Source organism: Oncorhynchus nerka, linkage group LG9b (genome assembly GCF_034236695.1).
Source record: "Oncorhynchus nerka isolate Pitt River linkage group LG9b, Oner_Uvic_2.0, whole genome shotgun sequence".
NCBI classification, from domain to species: domain Eukaryota; kingdom Metazoa; phylum Chordata; class Actinopteri; order Salmoniformes; family Salmonidae; genus Oncorhynchus; species Oncorhynchus nerka.
The window spans coordinates 18581125-18598326 of record NC_088424.1 but is presented as its reverse complement, the minus strand read 5'-3'; the positions used below and the strand labels follow the sequence as shown (position 1 = coordinate 18598326).

General features: G+C 41.6%; 1 protein-coding gene across 11 annotated transcripts in view; it reads right to left on the bottom strand.

Moving 5' to 3' along the window:
• Positions 1-15571, bottom strand: part of LOC115114377 (high affinity 3',5'-cyclic-AMP phosphodiesterase 7A) — a 47682-nt gene extending 32111 nt beyond the window's left edge. For 7 of the 11 annotated variants that reach the window (XM_065013397.1, XM_029642568.2, XM_065013398.1 and 4 more), the window contains exon 1: positions 14629-15549. In XM_065013397.1, the coding sequence (XP_064869469.1) occupies positions 14629-14766 (138 nt within the window). In that variant the 5' untranslated portion in view covers positions 14767-15549. Of the gene's footprint in view, positions 1-14628 lie in introns of all 11 variants that reach the window. The other 4 variants (XM_065013401.1, XM_065013402.1, XM_065013403.1 and 1 more) reach the window with 1 other exon arrangement.
• Positions 15572-17202: the final 1631 nt, after the last annotated feature.

The following is a 17202-nucleotide window of genomic DNA, read 5'->3' as shown; positions in this document are numbered from 1 at the left end:
GCTCTGTCAGGTTGGGTGGGGAGCGTCACTGCACAGCTATTTTCAGGTCTCTCCAGAGGTGTTAGATCGGGTTCAAGTCCGGGCTCTGGCTAGGCCACTCAAGGACATTCAGAGACTTGTCCTGAAGCCACTCCTGCGGTGTCTTGGCTGTGTGCTTAGGGTTGTTGTCCTGTTGGAAGGTCAATCTTCGCCCCAGTGAGGTCCTGAATACTCTGGAGCAGGTATTCATCAACAATCTCTCTGTACTTTGCTCTGTTCATCTTTCCCTCGATCAGGACTAGTCTCCCAGTAACTGCCACTGAAAAACATCCCCACAGCATGATGCTGCCACCACCATGCTTCACCGTAGGGATGGTGCCAGGTTTCCTCCAGACGTGACGCTTGGCATTCTGGCCAAAGAGTTCAATCTTGGTTTCATAAGACCTGAGAATATTGTTTCTCATGGTCTGAGAGTCCTTTAGGTGCCTTTTGGCAAACTCCAAGCGGGCTGTCATGTGCCTTTTATTGAGGAGTGGCTGCCGTCTGGCCACTCTACCATAAAGGCCTGATTGGTGGAGTGCTGCAGAGATGGTTGTCCTTCTGGAACGTTCTCCTATCTCCACAGAGGAACTCTGGAGCTGTCAGTGACCATCGGCCCTTCTCCCCGATTGTTCAGTTTGGCTAGGCGGCCAGCTTTAGGAAGAGTCTTGGTGGTTCCAAACTTCCATTTAAAAATGGAGGCCACAGGGTTCTTGGGGACCTTCAATGCTGCAGAAATCTTTTGGCACCCTTCCCCAGATCATCTGTGCCTCAACACAATCCTGTGTTGGAGCCCAAGGACAATTCCTTTGACCTCATGGCTTTGTTTTATATAGACAGGTGTGTGCCTTTCATGTCCAAATCATGTCCAATCAATTGAATTTACCACAGGTGGATTCCAATCAAGTCGTAGAAACATCTCAAGGATGATCAATGGAAACAGGATGCACCTGAGCTCAATTTCGAGTCTCATAGCAAAGGGTCTGAATACATATGTAAATAAGGTGTAATAAATTTGCAAACATTTCTAAAAACCTGTTTTTGCTTTATCATTGTTGGGTATTTTGTGTAGATTTTTGAGGATTTGTTGTTATTTAATCCATACTTTCTAAAGGCACTGTACACATTGGAAAGCAAAACCAAATACCATCTGTGCCTAGTGGCGGTCCCGCAACTAAGGAGCCGATTAAGATTGAGTGGGCAACCTGGTCTCATAGACTAAATTTAATATAGGAAAGGTAACTCTTGGACATTCAAATTAGTATGATATGTTACGTTTAGCATGGTTACATAAGACAGAAGGTTACTTAAGGCAAAAAATGAAAGGAGGATGGTTGGTCGGGTTGATGGTTTTTCGCTTTGTCATTATGGGGTACTGTGAGTAGATTGAGGATTTAAAAACCTTTTTTTATCCATTTTAGAATAAGGCTGTAACGTAGCAAAAATGTGGATAAAGTCAAGGGGTCTGAATACTTTCCCGAACGCACTATAGATAATATTCCACATAATACTTTCCAGTTGAATAATGTGATGACAGCAAGCTCTCTCATACTGGACATGTCTCTGTCTACATCCCAAATGGCACCCCTTTGCACTACTTTTGAACAGGGCCCAAAGAGCTGTGGTCAATACTGCACTATATGGAGAACAGGGTGCCATTTTTCAACATAGCTTCTGTTCCATAGTCACGTGTGATGATGATAAAGCCATCAGAGTGCTGGAAACAGCATAACACAGGTTTGTTTGTTTTTCCAGCTCATCATGTTTCTGGCGGGTTGGGGAGAGCTACAATAATATATTAAGACGTGTCCTAGGCGCTCCCATTCAAGGATTTACAAGGCATTTCTTTCTGAAATCATCTGTGAGCTTTGAAGAGGAGACTAGTTTGAAAGCATGTGTGAGCTGGATTGAAAGAAGACTGGTTTGAACTGTAATTCCGGTTTGGCATGACACAAACAAGCAAATGAAACTGGTTGAAAAAGAAGGTCAGAAGATAAACATTTCTTTATCAAAGGACAGATTATTAGGACGAAACCTGGGCTTGCGTTAGGTATCAGTTCAACCTTCCTTTAGGCCTCAAAGCTGTCAAAATATGCAAATTCAGACTTCATGCAAACTAAAGTTGACCATATATTCAAATCTGACAGGACACTCGTCCACAAACAGTATGACAGGTAAATTTACCTGAAGCTCGAACAAGGCTATCCTATCAAGCACTGGCCCGTGGAACACATACTGTAACATGTAGTGTACCGTCATCTCCCCCCTATTTTGCATAGAACCTTAGGATGTAGGCCGACAAAACTAAAATGACAATTGCGCTGAAAGGTGAAATAACCTATGCAAAAGCTGAAATGACCAATATCAATGTATATTTTCAAAAGAACTTAGCTCTGGGATGGGCAACTGGCGACCCTAGGGTGTTGGCCCGTGGACACATTTCCAACCATATGTTTGTTTGTTTATTTAACTCTTCCAGGCAGAGTTGCAAAGAAAAAGCCATATCTCAGACTAGCCAATAAAAATAAAAGATTAAGATGGGCAAAAGAACACAGACACTGGACAGAGGAACTCTTGCCTACAAGGCAAGCATCCCGGAGTCGCCTCTTCACTGTTGACGTTGAGACTGGTGTTTTGCGGGTACTATTTAGTGAAGCTGCCAGTTGAGGACTTGTGAGACATCTGTTTCTCAAACTAGATACTCAAATGTAATTGTCCTCTTGCTCAATTGCGCACCGGGGACTCCTACTCCTCTTTCTACTCTGCTTAGAACCAGCTGGAGCTGTTCTGTGAAGGGAATAGTACACAGCGTTGTACGAGATCTTCAGTTTCTTGGCAAATTCTCGCATGGAATAGCCTTAATTTCTTAGAACAAGAAAAGACTGACGAGTTTCAGGAGAAAGTCTTTGTTTCTGGCCAATTTGAGTCTAATCGAACCCACAAATGCTGATGCTCCAGATACTCAACTAGTCTAAAGAAGGCCAGTAATTATTGCTTCTTTAATCAGGACAACAGTTGTCAACTGTGCTAACGTAACAGTTTTCAGCTGTGCTAACACAATTGCAAAAGGGTTTTCTAATGATCAACTAGCCTTTTAAAATGATAAACTTGGATTAGCTAACACAACGTGCCATTGGAACACAAGAGTGATGGTTGCTGATAATGGGCCTCTGTACGTCTATGTAGATATTCCATTAAAAAAAAGATATATATATATATATATATATTTATTTATTTTTTTAAATCGGCCATTTCCAGCGACAATAGTCATTTACAGCAATGTCTACACTGTATTTCTGTATATTGTACCTGTATTTCAAGGCCTACCTTCACACTCAGTGCCTCTTTGCTAGAAATCAAAAGAAATCAGCCAAGACCTTAGAAAAAAAATTGTAGACCTCCACAAGTCTGATTCATCTTTGGGAGCAATTTCCAAATGCCTGAAGGTACCACGTCCATCTGTACAAACAATAATACGCAAATATAAACACCATGGGATCACGCAGCCGCATTCCGTCTCCTAGAGATGAACATACTTTGATGTGAAAAGTGCAAATCAATCCCAGAACAACAGCAAAGGACCTTGTCAAGATGTTGGAGGAAACGGGTACAAAAGTATCTATTTCCACAGTAAAGAGAGTCCTACATCGACATAACCTGAGAGGCCACTCAGCACGGAAGAAGCCACTAGTCCAAAAACCACCATAAAAAAAGCCAGACTAAGGTTTGACACTGCAACATGGTGACAAAGATCGTACTTTTTGGAGAAATGTCCTCTGGTCTGATGAAACAAAAATAGAACTGTTTGGCCATCATGACCATCGTTATGTTTGGAGGATAAAGGAGGAGGCTTGTAAGTCGAAGAACATCATCCCAACCGTGACGCACAGGGGTGGCAGCATCATGTTGTGGGGGTGCTTTGCTGCAGGAAGGACTGGTGCAATTCACAAAATAGATGACATCATGAGGTACGAAAATTATGTGGATATATTGAAGCAACATCTCAAGACATCAGTACTACCACATAAGACAAGCGTCGGAGCCGGTGTAGTATGATTCAATCTTAGCCCTGTATTGACACTTTGCCTGTTTGATGGTTCATCGCAAGGCATAGCAGGATTTCTTGCGGGGCGTCCCGCACCTTGAAAGTGGCAGCTCTACCCTTTAGCTCAGTGCGAATGTTGCCAGTAATCCATGGCTTCTGGTTGGGGTATGTACGTACAGTCACTGTGGGGATGACGTCCTCGATGCACTTATTGATAAAGCCAGTGACTGATGTGTACTCCTCAACGCCATCGGAAGAATCCCAGAACATGTTCCAGTCCTGTAGTTTAGCATCTGCTTCAACTGACCACTTTTTTATAGACCGAGTCACTGGTGCCTCCTGCTTTAATTTTTGCTTGTAAGCAGGAATCAGGAGGCTAGAGTTGTGGTCGGATTTACCAAATAGAGGGCGAGGGAGAGCTTTGTACGTGTATCTGTGTGTTGAGTACAGGTGATCTAGATTTTTATTCCCTCTGGTTGCACATTTAACATGTTGATAGAAAGTTGGTAGAACTTATTTAAGTTTCCCTGCATTAAAGTCTTCGGCCACTAGGAGTGACGCCTCTGGGTGAGTGGTTTCCTGTTTGCTTATTTCCTTTCCTTTCCTCAGCTGACTGAGTGCGGTCTTAGTTCCAGCATGTGTCTGTGGTGGTAAATAAACAACCACGAAAAGTATAGCTGAAAATTCTCTAGGCAAGTAGTGTGGCCTGCAATGTATCCCAATATACTCTACTTCAGGCAAGCAAAATCTAGAGACTTCCTTAGATTTCGTGCACCAACTGTTGTTTACAAATATGCACAGACCACCCCCCGTCCCCCGTCTTACCGGAGTGTGCTGTTCTATCTTGCTGGTGCAGCGTATATCCCGGTAGCTGAATATCCATGTTGTCATTCAGCCACGATTCCGTGAAACATAGGATATTACAGTTTGATGTCCTGTTGGTAGGATATTCGTGATCGTACCTCGTCTAATTTATTGTCCAATGATTTCACATTGGTGAGTAGTATTGACGGTAACGGCAGCTTTCCACTCACCTTCTCCAGGTCCTGACCAGGCATCCAGCTCATTGTCCTCTGTACCTGCATCGCTTCCTCTTGCAAATAACGGGGTTATCAGCTCTGTGGCGTGTTTGGAGAATGTCTTGTGTGTCCTCCTCTAATCCGAGGTGAGTGATCGCTGTCCTGATATCCAGAAGCTCTTTTTTTTGCCGTAAGATACGGTTGCAGAAACATTATGTACAAAATAAGTTTTTAAAAATAACGCAAAAAAAACCCCACATAATAGCACAATTGGCTGGGCGCCGTAAAACTGCTGCCGTTTCTTCCGGCGCCATTTTTCCTTCACATTATGAGGTATTGTTCACCTACTCTGCATCTCACAAAGACACGGTTGGAACCAAAAATCTCAAATTTGGACTCATCAGACCAAAGGACAGATTTCCACCAGTCTAATGTCCATTGCTCATGTTTCTTGGCCCAAGCAAGTCTCTTCTTCTTATTGGTGTCTTTTAGTAGTGGTCTCTCTGTAGCAATTTGGCAGGTAGCCTAGTGGTTAGAGCTTTGGGCCAGTAACTGAAAGGTTGCTAGATCGAATCCCTGAGCTGACAAGGTACAAATCTGTTGTTCTGCCCCTGAATAAGGCAGTTAACCCACTGTTAAGAATTTGTTCTTAACTGAATTGCCTGGTTAAATGTAAAGAAGAAAATTTGACCACGAAGGCCTGATTCAAGCAGTCTCCTCTGAACAGTTTATGTTGAGATGTGTCTCTTACTTGAACTCTGTGAAGCATTTATGTGGGCTGCAATCTGAGGTGCAGTTAAATCGAATGAACTTATCCTCTGCAGCAGAGGTAACTCTGGGTCTTCCTTTCCTGTGGCGGTCCTCACAAGAGCCAGTTTCATCATAGCGCTTGATGGTTTTTGGGACAGCACTTGAAGAAACTGTCAAAGTTCTTGACCTTTTCTGGATTGACTGACATTCATGTCTTAAAGTAATGATGGATTGTCGTTTCTCTTTGCATATTTGAGCTGTTCTTGCCACAATATGAACTTGGTGTTTTACCAAATAATGCTATCTTCTATGTACCACCCCTACCTTGGCACAACACAACACAACTGATTGGCTCAAACGCATTAAGGAGGAAAGAAATTCCACAAATTAACTTCTATCAAGGCACAACTACTAATTGAAATGCATTCCAGTGACTACCTCATGAAGCTGGTTGAGAAAACGCTAAGAGTGTGCAAAGCTGTCATCAAGGCAAATGGTGGCTACTTTGAAGAATGTTTAACACTTTTTTGGTTACACTTTTGTCTACACTGTTATTCCACAATGTAGAAAATAGTAACATGGAATGAGTAGGTGTGTCCAAACTATTGACTTGGACTGTAGCTTTTTTTGGGGGGGGGGCTCAGTCAGGGTCTCAATTTCAAAATGTTCAATTCAGATGACTGATTGTCAGTCAGATCAGATGCCTTTGATGTGGTTCAACTATGGACACACAATCACACAGTCACAGGGGCTTTGGCTGTCATGTTTAAACAGGCTCCCTAGTCCTACCCACATCACTCATGCAGCATCTTGACACCTCTTGACGTCACTGGCTCATTCAACAGCAGTCTCCTTATCTCCATCATCCTGTATTATTCATAAGGTCTAAACATCTGAGCAAAGTTTAGTATGCACACACCTTAGACAGCCATATCTATTAACTACAAGCTAGTCTGATGAGTACATGGCTACATGACTAGACAGCTAAAACAGATTATTCACTTCCCACAGCAGATGACACATTCTTGCGTGCTTCTGAAAAAATGCATAGCATCTGCGTCACTGAGCAACTCAGGAAATACCTGGACTGTAATCTTCATTATGCTGTAGCTGTACAGTAAGTCCATTGCAGCGAATGACTCGGTGTTGGAGGTGCCTTGACATTTAAAATCTGAATTGTATCCATCAATCAAGCAGACAGACCAATCAGGTTTATTAGTCTGGGCTATTACTCTAGGGCAAGTAAACCTTGCATTGCTCAGGTTTATCCCATATCAGTTCTAGTGGGCTGGCTGACTACAGCGATGTAACTAATAAAGCTAAAAGAGGAGGAAGGTACAGGACAGATGAACTCTCCCTGTCCCAAAAACACATTCGATCTCTAAACTGTAAAAGAAACAAGAGCTAAAATTGTTCTAAGGTGCTTCACAAATTCAAAGTATCCCCATGAATTGTGGCACTTCAGTGTGAAAAGCAGCTTGAGCATCTCCGCATTCCTTCCAGTGTGTTACCTGTAGTAAATCCCACTTCAGAGGGTGTGTGTGTCTACACTGGATGGGCCCTTCTCTTAATGGAACAGACCATGAGGTCTGGCTCATGGAGGGCCATAAAAGACAATCAGCAATATAGGGGAAAGGCAAACAGTCTGGACTGGAGCATTGTGAGGGGTTCATAAACTAATCACAGACCCTTTACTGGCCTCTCACAGAACACAGAGTGATGCAGGGGAGTTGGAGGTGAAGTGTGAGGTAAGGACCATCATGTCATATCTACCTCCTGAATAGTTCCATTTGCAATCTTATTATGTAAACATATAACAATTTAACCTCACTTTGATCAAGTATGAATATGAAGAGAATATCTCTAATAACAGAAAACAACTTTACACAATGATGAGGTCTTCAACTAAAAGAATGAAACACCTCAGAAACTTTTAAAGGGATACTTCGGGATTTTGGCCATGAAGCCCTTTATCTACTTCACCAGAGTCATGTGAACTTGTGGATACCATTTTTATGTCTCTGTGTCCAGTATGAAGGAAGTTAGAGGTAGTTTAGCATTAGCGCTAGCATTAGCGCAATGACAGCAAGTCTATGGGTATCTGCATGTTAGCAGATGCTAACGCTAGGAAAGAAACAAATCAAGTATAGTCTACGGTTTTCTTTCAATAAAAGTAGTAAAACAGCTGCTTGTTAATGACTAACTACATTTTACCTAATAATTAAGTGTATTAAACATCTGTGTGATGTGATCAATCCATTTATTCCAGTTCAGAATTAAATTATTTATTGTATTTTAACAGCAACAGTTCCAACCTAGACAGGTATGTAAGAGTGTTTTTAAATGGGGAAAAATAAACATGAAAAGATTTATGGGTATTTCAGTGTTATTTGTTTTTGTCTATATTGCATTTTTTTAGGCATAAGCTTGGGTCCCAGGAAAACACAGAATTTCTCATTTGGGTCCCAGGCTGAAAAAGTTTAAGAACCTCTGGTCAAAGGTATTTGAAATACAAATGGTAGAGAGAGAAATAGTGCTATAATTCCTATAATAACTACAACTTCTTAACTGGGATAATTGAATTCTTATAATAAAAAGAACCACTAGCATTGACATGTTCTGAGCAAGGAGCTTTTGTTCATGGCAGATATTGCACTTTTACTTTCTTCTCCAACACTTTTTTTCCATTATTTAAACCAAATTGAACATGTTTCATTATTTATTTGAGACTAAATTGATGTTATGTATTATATTAAGTTAAAATGTAAGTGTCCATTCAGTATTGTTGTAATTGTCATTATTACAAAAAAACAACACACACACACACACACACACACACACACACGGGCAAAAAAGTATTTAGTCAGCCACCAATTGTGCAAGTTCTCCCACTTAAAAATATGAGAGGACTGTAATTTTCATCATAGGTACACTTCAACTATGACAGACAAAATGAGAAGGAAAAAAATCCAGGAAATCACATTGTAGGATTTTTTATGAATTTCTCTCATTTTGTCTGTCATAGTTGACATGTCCCTATGATAAAAAAAAATGACAGGCCTCTCATCTTTTTAAGTGGGAGAACTTGCACAATTGGTGGCAATTTTGTATCTTTACAACCACCTTAAAGTGGAACTGACAGCATTTTAGCAACATGGAATCTTATTCAAATATGTTCATATACACCCCCAGAAAGAACATTACACTTTTTATATTTTCTGACAAGCAAGCACTTCGATACGGTCATTTTATTACATATATAGTGAGGGAAAAAAGTTTTGATCCCCTGCTGATTTTGTACATTTGCCCACTGACAAAGAAATGATCAGTCTATAATTTTAATGGTAGATTTATTTGAACAGTGAGACAGAATAACAAAAACATCCAGAAAAACACATATAAAAAATGTTATAAATTAATTTGCATTTTAATAAGGGAAATAAGTATTTGATCACCTCTCAATCAGAAAGATTTCTGGCTCCCAGGTGTCTTTTATACAGGTAACGAGCTGAGATTAGGAGCACACTCTTAAATGGAGTGCTCCTAATCTCAGTTTGTTACCTGTATAAAAGACACCTGTCCACAGAAGCAATCAATCAGATTCCAAACTCTCCACCATGGCCAAGAGTTCTCCAAGGATGTTAGGGACAAGATTGTCGACCTACACACGACTGGAATGGGCTACAAGACCATCGCCAAGCAGCTTGGTGAGAAGGTGACAACAGTTGGTGCGATTATTCGCAAATGGAAGAAACACAAAAGAACTGTCAATCTCCCTCGGCCTGGGGCTCCATGCAAGATCTCACCTCATGGAGTTGCAATGATCATGAGAACGGTGAGGAATCAGCCCAGAACTACACAGGAGGATCTTGTCAATGATCTCAAGGCAGCTGTGACCATTGTAACCAAGAAAACAATTGGTAACACACTACGCCGTGAAGGACTGAAATCCTGCAGCGCCCGCAAGGTCCCCCTACTCAAGAAAGCACATATACATGCCCGTCTGAAGTTTGCCAATTAACATCTGAATGATTCAGAGGACAACTGGGTGAAAGAGTTGTGGTCAGATGAGACCAAAATGGAGCTCTTTGGCATTAACTCAATTCGCCGTGTTTGGAGGAGATGGAATGCTGCCTATGACCCCAAGAACACCATCCCCACCGTCAAACATGGAGGTGGAAAAATTATGCTTTGGGGGTGTTTTTCTGCTAAGGGGACATGACAACTTCACTGCATCAAAGGGATGATGGATGGGGCCATGTACTGTCAAATATTGGGTGAGAACCGCCTTCCCTCAGGCAGGGCATTGAAAATGGGTCGTGGATGGGTATTCCAGCATGACAATGACCCAAAACATTCAGCCAAGGCAACAAAAAGGAGTGGCTCAAGAAGAAGCACATTAAGTAGCCTAGCCAGTCTACAGACCTTAATCCCATGGGGGGGCGGCAGCCTAGTGGTTAGAGCGTTGGACTAGTAACCGGAAGGTTGCAAGTTCAAACCCCTGAGCTGACAAGATACAAATCTGTCGTTCTGCCCCTGAACGGGCAGTTAACCCACTGTTCCTAGGCCGTCATTGAAAATAAGAATTTGTTCTTAACTGACTTGCCTAGTTAAATAAAGGTAAATAAAAAAAATAGAAAACCTGTGGAGGTAGCTGAAGGTTCGAGTTGCCAAACGTCAGCCTCGAAACCTTAATGACTTGGGGAAGATCTGCAAAGACAGTGGGACAAAATCCCTCCTGAGATGTGTGCAAACCTGGTGGACAACTACAAGAAACGTCTGACCTCTGATTGCCAACAAGGGTTTTGCCACCAAGCACGAAGTCATGTTTTGCAGAGGGGTCATATACTTATTTCCCTCATTAAAATGCAAATCAATTTAACATTTTTGATATGCGTTTTTCTGGATTTTTTTGTTGTTATTCTGTCTCTCACTGTTCAAATAAACCTACCATTACATTTATAGACGGATCATTTCTTTGTCAGTGTGCAAACGTACAAAATCAGCAGGGGATCAAAACCTTTTTTCCCCTCACTGTACGCATTTGCATGAAAATTCTATAGCAATATAGAGTGGGAAAGCGATTAATAGACACTGCAGTAAATAAAACTGAATAAAAACATGTCTCGTCCAAGACCGGAGTTTACGCAGACCTGTGCGCCATAGCCAGTCAGAGCTACAGTAGGCCTTTATACAAACAAGCCATTTGCCACACAGGCCTTCCATCATTCACTTTGAACTGGACTGTGTGTTTACAGGCAGTTGCAACAGCGCAACTTTAGATCATTAGAATGCATTCACTAAATGTCACAAAATACACCTGAATGGATTTCTGCAAATACCACGGGAGTCCTCTTACATTGGGGAACTTTACAGTCCTATTGATCAAACAACTGAAAAGGTAGGCTCTCTCTCCCGCAGTTATGCACATCAACATCAATAACTAATGCCAGCCAGAGCAAGATGTGCTAAAATCTAACAAAGGAACATAAGATAAACCCTCTCCAACTTTCAGCTAGTAGGCTGTCAATGCTGCACTGATAAGCAACGGGGAATTGTAGCCTACTCATCCTTCTGCAGCTTGCCTGCCAATGCACGCTTGTCCCAACCAAGTACCCAAGCGAACTGGACTTCAGGAAAAGGCAAAGGAAGCACCCCCCTATCCACATCAACAGGACAGCAGTGGAGAAGGTGGAAAGTTAAGTTCCTCGGTGTACATATCCCCGACAGACTGAAATGATCCACGCACACAGACAGTGTGGCGAAGAAGGCACAACAGCACCTCTTCAACCTCAGGAGGCTGAAAAAATGTGGCTTGTCACCAAAAACCCTCTAACTTTTACAATTGAGAGCATCCTTTCGGGCTGTATCACTGCCTGGTACGGCAACTGCACCACACACACAACTGCAGGGCTCTCCAGAGGGTGGTGCGTTCTGCACAACACATCACCATGGGCAAACTACCTGCCGTCTAGGACAACACCTGATGTCACAGGAAGATCATCAAGGATAACAACCACCCGAGCCACTACCTGTTCTCCCCGCTTCCATCCAGAAGGAGAGGTCAGCACAGGTGCATCCAAGCTGGGACAGAGAGATTGAAAAACAGCTTCTATCTCAAGGCCATCAGATATTTAAACAGCCACCACTAGCATAGAGAGGTGGCTGCCTACCTACAGACTTGATATCAATGGCCACTTTAATAAATGTATCACTAGTCATTTTAATAATGCCACTTTAAGAATGTTTACATATCTTGCATGACTCATCTCATATGTACAGTTGAAGTCAGAAGTTTACATACACCTTAGCCAACTACATTTAAACTCACTTTTTCACAATTCCTGACATTTAATCCTAGTAAAAATTACCTGTTTTAGGTCAGTTAGGATCACCACTTCATTTTAAGAATGTGAAATGTCAGAATAATAGCAGAGAGAATGATGTATTTCAGCTTTTATTTTTTTTCCCATTGCATTCCCAGTGGGTCAGAAGTTTACATACACTCAATTAGTATTTGGTAGCATTGCCTTTAAAATTGGTTAACTTGGGTCAAATGTATCAGGTAGACTTCCACAAGCTTCCCACAATAAGTTGGGTGAATTTTGGCCCATTCCTCCTGACAGAGCTGGTGTAACTGAGTCAGGTTTGTAGGCCTCCTTGCCCGCCACGCTTTTTCAGTTCTGCCCACAAATTTTCTATAGGATTGAAGTCATGGCTTTGTGTTGGCCACTCCAATACTTTGACTTTGTTGTCCTTAAGCCATTTTGCCACAACTTTGTAAGTATGCTTGGGGTCATTGTCCATTTGGAAGATCCATTTGCGACCAAGCCTTACCTTCCTGATGGATGTCTTGAGATGTTGCGTCAATATATCTACATAATTTTCCTACCTCATGATGCCATCTATTTTGTGAAGTGCACCAGTCCCTCCTGCAGCAAAGCACCCCCACAACATGATGCTGCCACCCCCATGCTTCACAGTTGGGATGGTGTTCTTCAGCTTGCATGCCTCCCCCTTTATCCTCCAAACATAACGATGGTCATTATGGCCAAACAGTTCTATTTTTGTTTCATCAGACCAGAGGACATTTCCCCAAAAAGTACGATCTTGTCCCCATGTGCAGTTGCAAATCGTAGTCTGGCTTTTTTATGGCAGTTTTGGAGCAGTGGCTTCTTCCTTGCTGAGCGGCTTTTCAGGTTATGCCGATATAGGACTCGTTTTATTGTGGATATAGATACTTTTTGTACCCGTTTCCTCCAGCATCTTCACAAGGTCCTTTGCTGCTGTTCTGGGATTGATTTGCACTTTTCGCGGTATGACGGCCGAGTGGTCCCACTTTGTTTATACTTGCATACTATTGTTTGTACAGTTGAATTTGGTACCTTCAGGCATTTGGAAATTGCTCCCAAGGATGAACCAGACTACAATTTTTTTCTGAGGTCTTGGCTGATTTCTTTTGATTTTCCCATGATGTCAAGCAAAGAAGCACTGAGTTTGAAGGTAGGCCTTGAAATACATCCATGGGTACACCTCCAATTGACTCAAATGATGTCAATTGGCCTATCAGAAGCTTCTAAAGCCATGACATCATTTTCAGGAATTTTCAAGATGTTTAAAGGCACAGTCAACTTAGTGTATGTAAACTTCTGACCCACTGGAATTGTGAAACAGTGAATTATAAGTGAAATAATCAGTCTGTAAACAATTGTTGGGAAAATGACTAGTGTTATGCACAAAGAAGATGTCCTAACAGACTTTCCAAAACTATAGCTTGTTAAGAAGAAATTCATGGAGTGGTTGAAAAACAAGTTGTAATGACTCCAACCTAAGTGTATGTAAACTTCCGTCTGCATATACTGTATCCTTCAGTATCTATTCTATTGTATATAGCCGCTGTCTATTGCATCTTAGCCGCTCTGTCACTGCGCATCCATATCTTTTTATATATTCTTATCCCATTTCTTTACTAGATTATGTGTATTAGGTTTCGTTGTGGAATTGTTAGATATTAGCTTTTGTTGTGAAGTTGTTAGATATTACCTGTTAGATACTGCTTCACTGTCGGATCTAGAAGCATTTCGCTACACTCGCAATAACATCTGTTAACCATGTGTATTTGACCAATAAAATGTGATTTGGACTAGTTAAAAAGTTTACTGTGCCATCTTTACAAGTTATCCAGAGCTGTTGGAGCCATACAGAAACACTTGTCAAAAACTGTCTTTAACGCATGGCATGGAAAACAAGGCCTCTACTGTGCAATGTTGTCAACAGTCCAGACCAGAGCACATGGAATATTGTGGTTCACTTTGGAACAGATGAGCTATGTTGGTTCACTTCAATAAGCTTCAATGGATCAAAACCTCTAAGCATTACAGATAAAGGGGGGGGGGGGGCTTAAGACATTAGTACAATAATATCACGGTAATGTTTTCATTGGTCACATTATTAGGGATGAGGGTTTTGTCACACAGGTCAAGTCAGGCATCTCACTGATCTAAGAGACTATGATAAAGATGTATAAAGATGATAGATCAGTCCACTGTGAGCTTTCCTGTGGAAGGGTCAACTTGATCAAAATGATGCGATAACAACTGTGATAACAATTAATTTGGGGGCCACTAAAAATGTAAACAGGTAAAGGAATATGGCTACTTTGTTTCCATCAAAATATATACCTATACAAATATTTCCTGGCAGCAAGCACAACCCCAACCTTGACTTGATAGCTGAAAATGAAAGCCTCAAATTGTTTTTGTTTATTCCCTAGATCGCTATTTTCCTTGCACTTACCTTGGCCAGCTGTCTTGGGGCAGGTCCACCAAAAAAATAAGAATTGGAGCTGAAGCTAATGGCTCCCCTGCGGCTGAGAACATGTTTAGGAACCGGCCTGTCTAGAGGCAAAACCGGTAACTGATAACATACTTCCATTGAACAGTCAAAGCTCTGTCCAGCTCAAATTGCAATAAAAAAGCAACATAAAACTCATATAAAAAATTGCATTTAAGCTGCTGGCACAACTGAAAATGTGGTAATTCCAATAACAGTTCCACTTCCCTTTATTTGTGTCGAATAGAGTTATTGAGTGTTGAAGAAATGGGTTGTTCACTTTTTTTGATGCATCAAACTTGCACGGCACGTTGTCGATAGCAATCCAACTGCTCTAATATTGTGTTCCAATATCCATATTTTATCCATTTGGATTTTTCCCCATTATTCCCCTACTGAACTCAAATCCGGGCCTGAAAACGGAAAGGCCTCTTTCTTTTTGGTATCTCTGTAATAAATTGCTTCCTCATATTTAACAATATATCCTTGTTTAATGGGGACTGTGCACGCCAAAGCAATCAAAAACAGACGATGAAAACCTAGACGGAAAAAAATATTCCGAAAATAAGAGCCGTCATCTACAATGTTATATAAAAAGGAAATGTACAACTAAATGTGTATTTATTCTGTCCCTGCTTGAAGTGGTGGTGGTAGAGAAAGTATTCCGCATGCATTCAGTCCATTTTCACCGCGTTGCTGGCATAGATTACCGTAGCGCACAGACTGTCCATGTAGCATCACGGGGTTAATATGGGTTCTTCATGACCGTACACTCCGAAAAAAAATATTTACCATGGGTCCAATAATTAACAGTAACAACAAAGGCTTCAACGCCACCGGAGTCCGTGTATTTCCTTTCGCTGACTCTACCCTCTTCCCAAACATAAATTCCCACCAGAGGTAGGTGGAGCTGTCGACTATCTGATGCGCCCTGTCTGAAACGTCCAATTGTATTTATCTATGGAATGTTACCCTCTTTGTGATTGGATGAAGAGGAACTGTTCATATAATACATATAAATCTATTGGCAGCATGGAAAGCGCAGCGCTCTCTCGTCCCATTTTGTCACTGTAGTACAGTGGTTCCCAACCAGGGGTACTAGGACCCCGTATTTGATTGAGTAGGTCTTGTTTGTTTAATTACTATCACAGATTATCCTATCCCCAGATGACCCTGTCACAGATATAATGTATTTATACGCTACATTGGTTTTCTTATAATAAAATACCAATTATACAGTGTAAACTATTTATTTAACCTTTATTTAACAAGGCAAGTCAGTTAAGAACAAATTCTTATTTACAATGACTGCCTACCCTGGCCAAACCCTAACCCGGGCGACGCAGGACCAATTGTGCACAGCCCTAAACTACAAGTAACATGATTAGTGGATTATTGCAGAGATAACTGCTGTATCAATGGAGAACAGAATGTAAATGTGGCTTATATTGTCAAGATATGTGTAAACCTACTTTGAAAGAAATCTAAGTCAGTTATATGTTAGTCTGGACACATTTTAGTTGAAAACTATTGTTTTTACTTGATGTGTGTCTTTATTGCATTGTCGTTCTACATTGTTCAGATTCTAAAGGAAGTCTAGAGGACAGCCTAGATGGAGTAGGGGTGAGGAGTATAGGCAAACCTTCTTAAAGGGGCAATCCGCAGATGAATCAATAACAAAGCAGACACCCCACCTCTGTTTTGGTAAAAAGCTGAGGGATGAGCCTGGAGAAATGTAACCATTCTTAAATTCATAGACAGAGCTATTGATGCAAGGACTGACCATCCAATATATCAAAATTATAATTTTAAATGTGTTGAGGCTATACAGGGTTTGTTTACATTTAAATTGTTTACAAACATTGGAGTAAAACAAGCTTATATTTAGGGTTCTGATGGTGTACGTCAGTTGAACTAAGCTCCAGCAGGTGTATCTCACTGATCATCCCGACTAGCATCACCACCCTGGATGGTTCCGACCTTGAATATGTGGACATCTATAAGTACCTAGGTGTCTGGCTAGACTGCAAACTCTCCTTCCAGACTCACATCATACATCTCCAATCGAAAATCAAATCAAGTCGGCTTTCTATTCCGCAACAAAGCCTCCTTCACTCACGCCGCCAAGCTTACCCTAGTAAAACTGACTATCCTACCGATCCTCGACTTCGGCGATGTCATCTACAAAATGGCTTCCAACACTCTACTCAGCAAACTGGATGCAGTTTATCACAGTGCCATCCGTTTTGTCACCAAAGCACCTTATACCACCCATCACTGCGACTTGTATGCTCTAGTCGGCTGGCCCTCGCTATTCGTCGCCAGACCCACTGGCTCCAGGTCATCTACAAGTCCATGCTAGGTAAAGCTCCGCCTTATCTCAGTTCACTGGTCACGATGGCAACACCCATCCGTAGCACGCGCTCCAGCAGGTGTATCTCACTGATCATCTCTAAAGCCAACACCTCATTTGGCCGCCTTTCGTTCCAGTACTCTGCTGCCTGTGACTGGAACGAACTGCAAAAATCACTGAAGTTG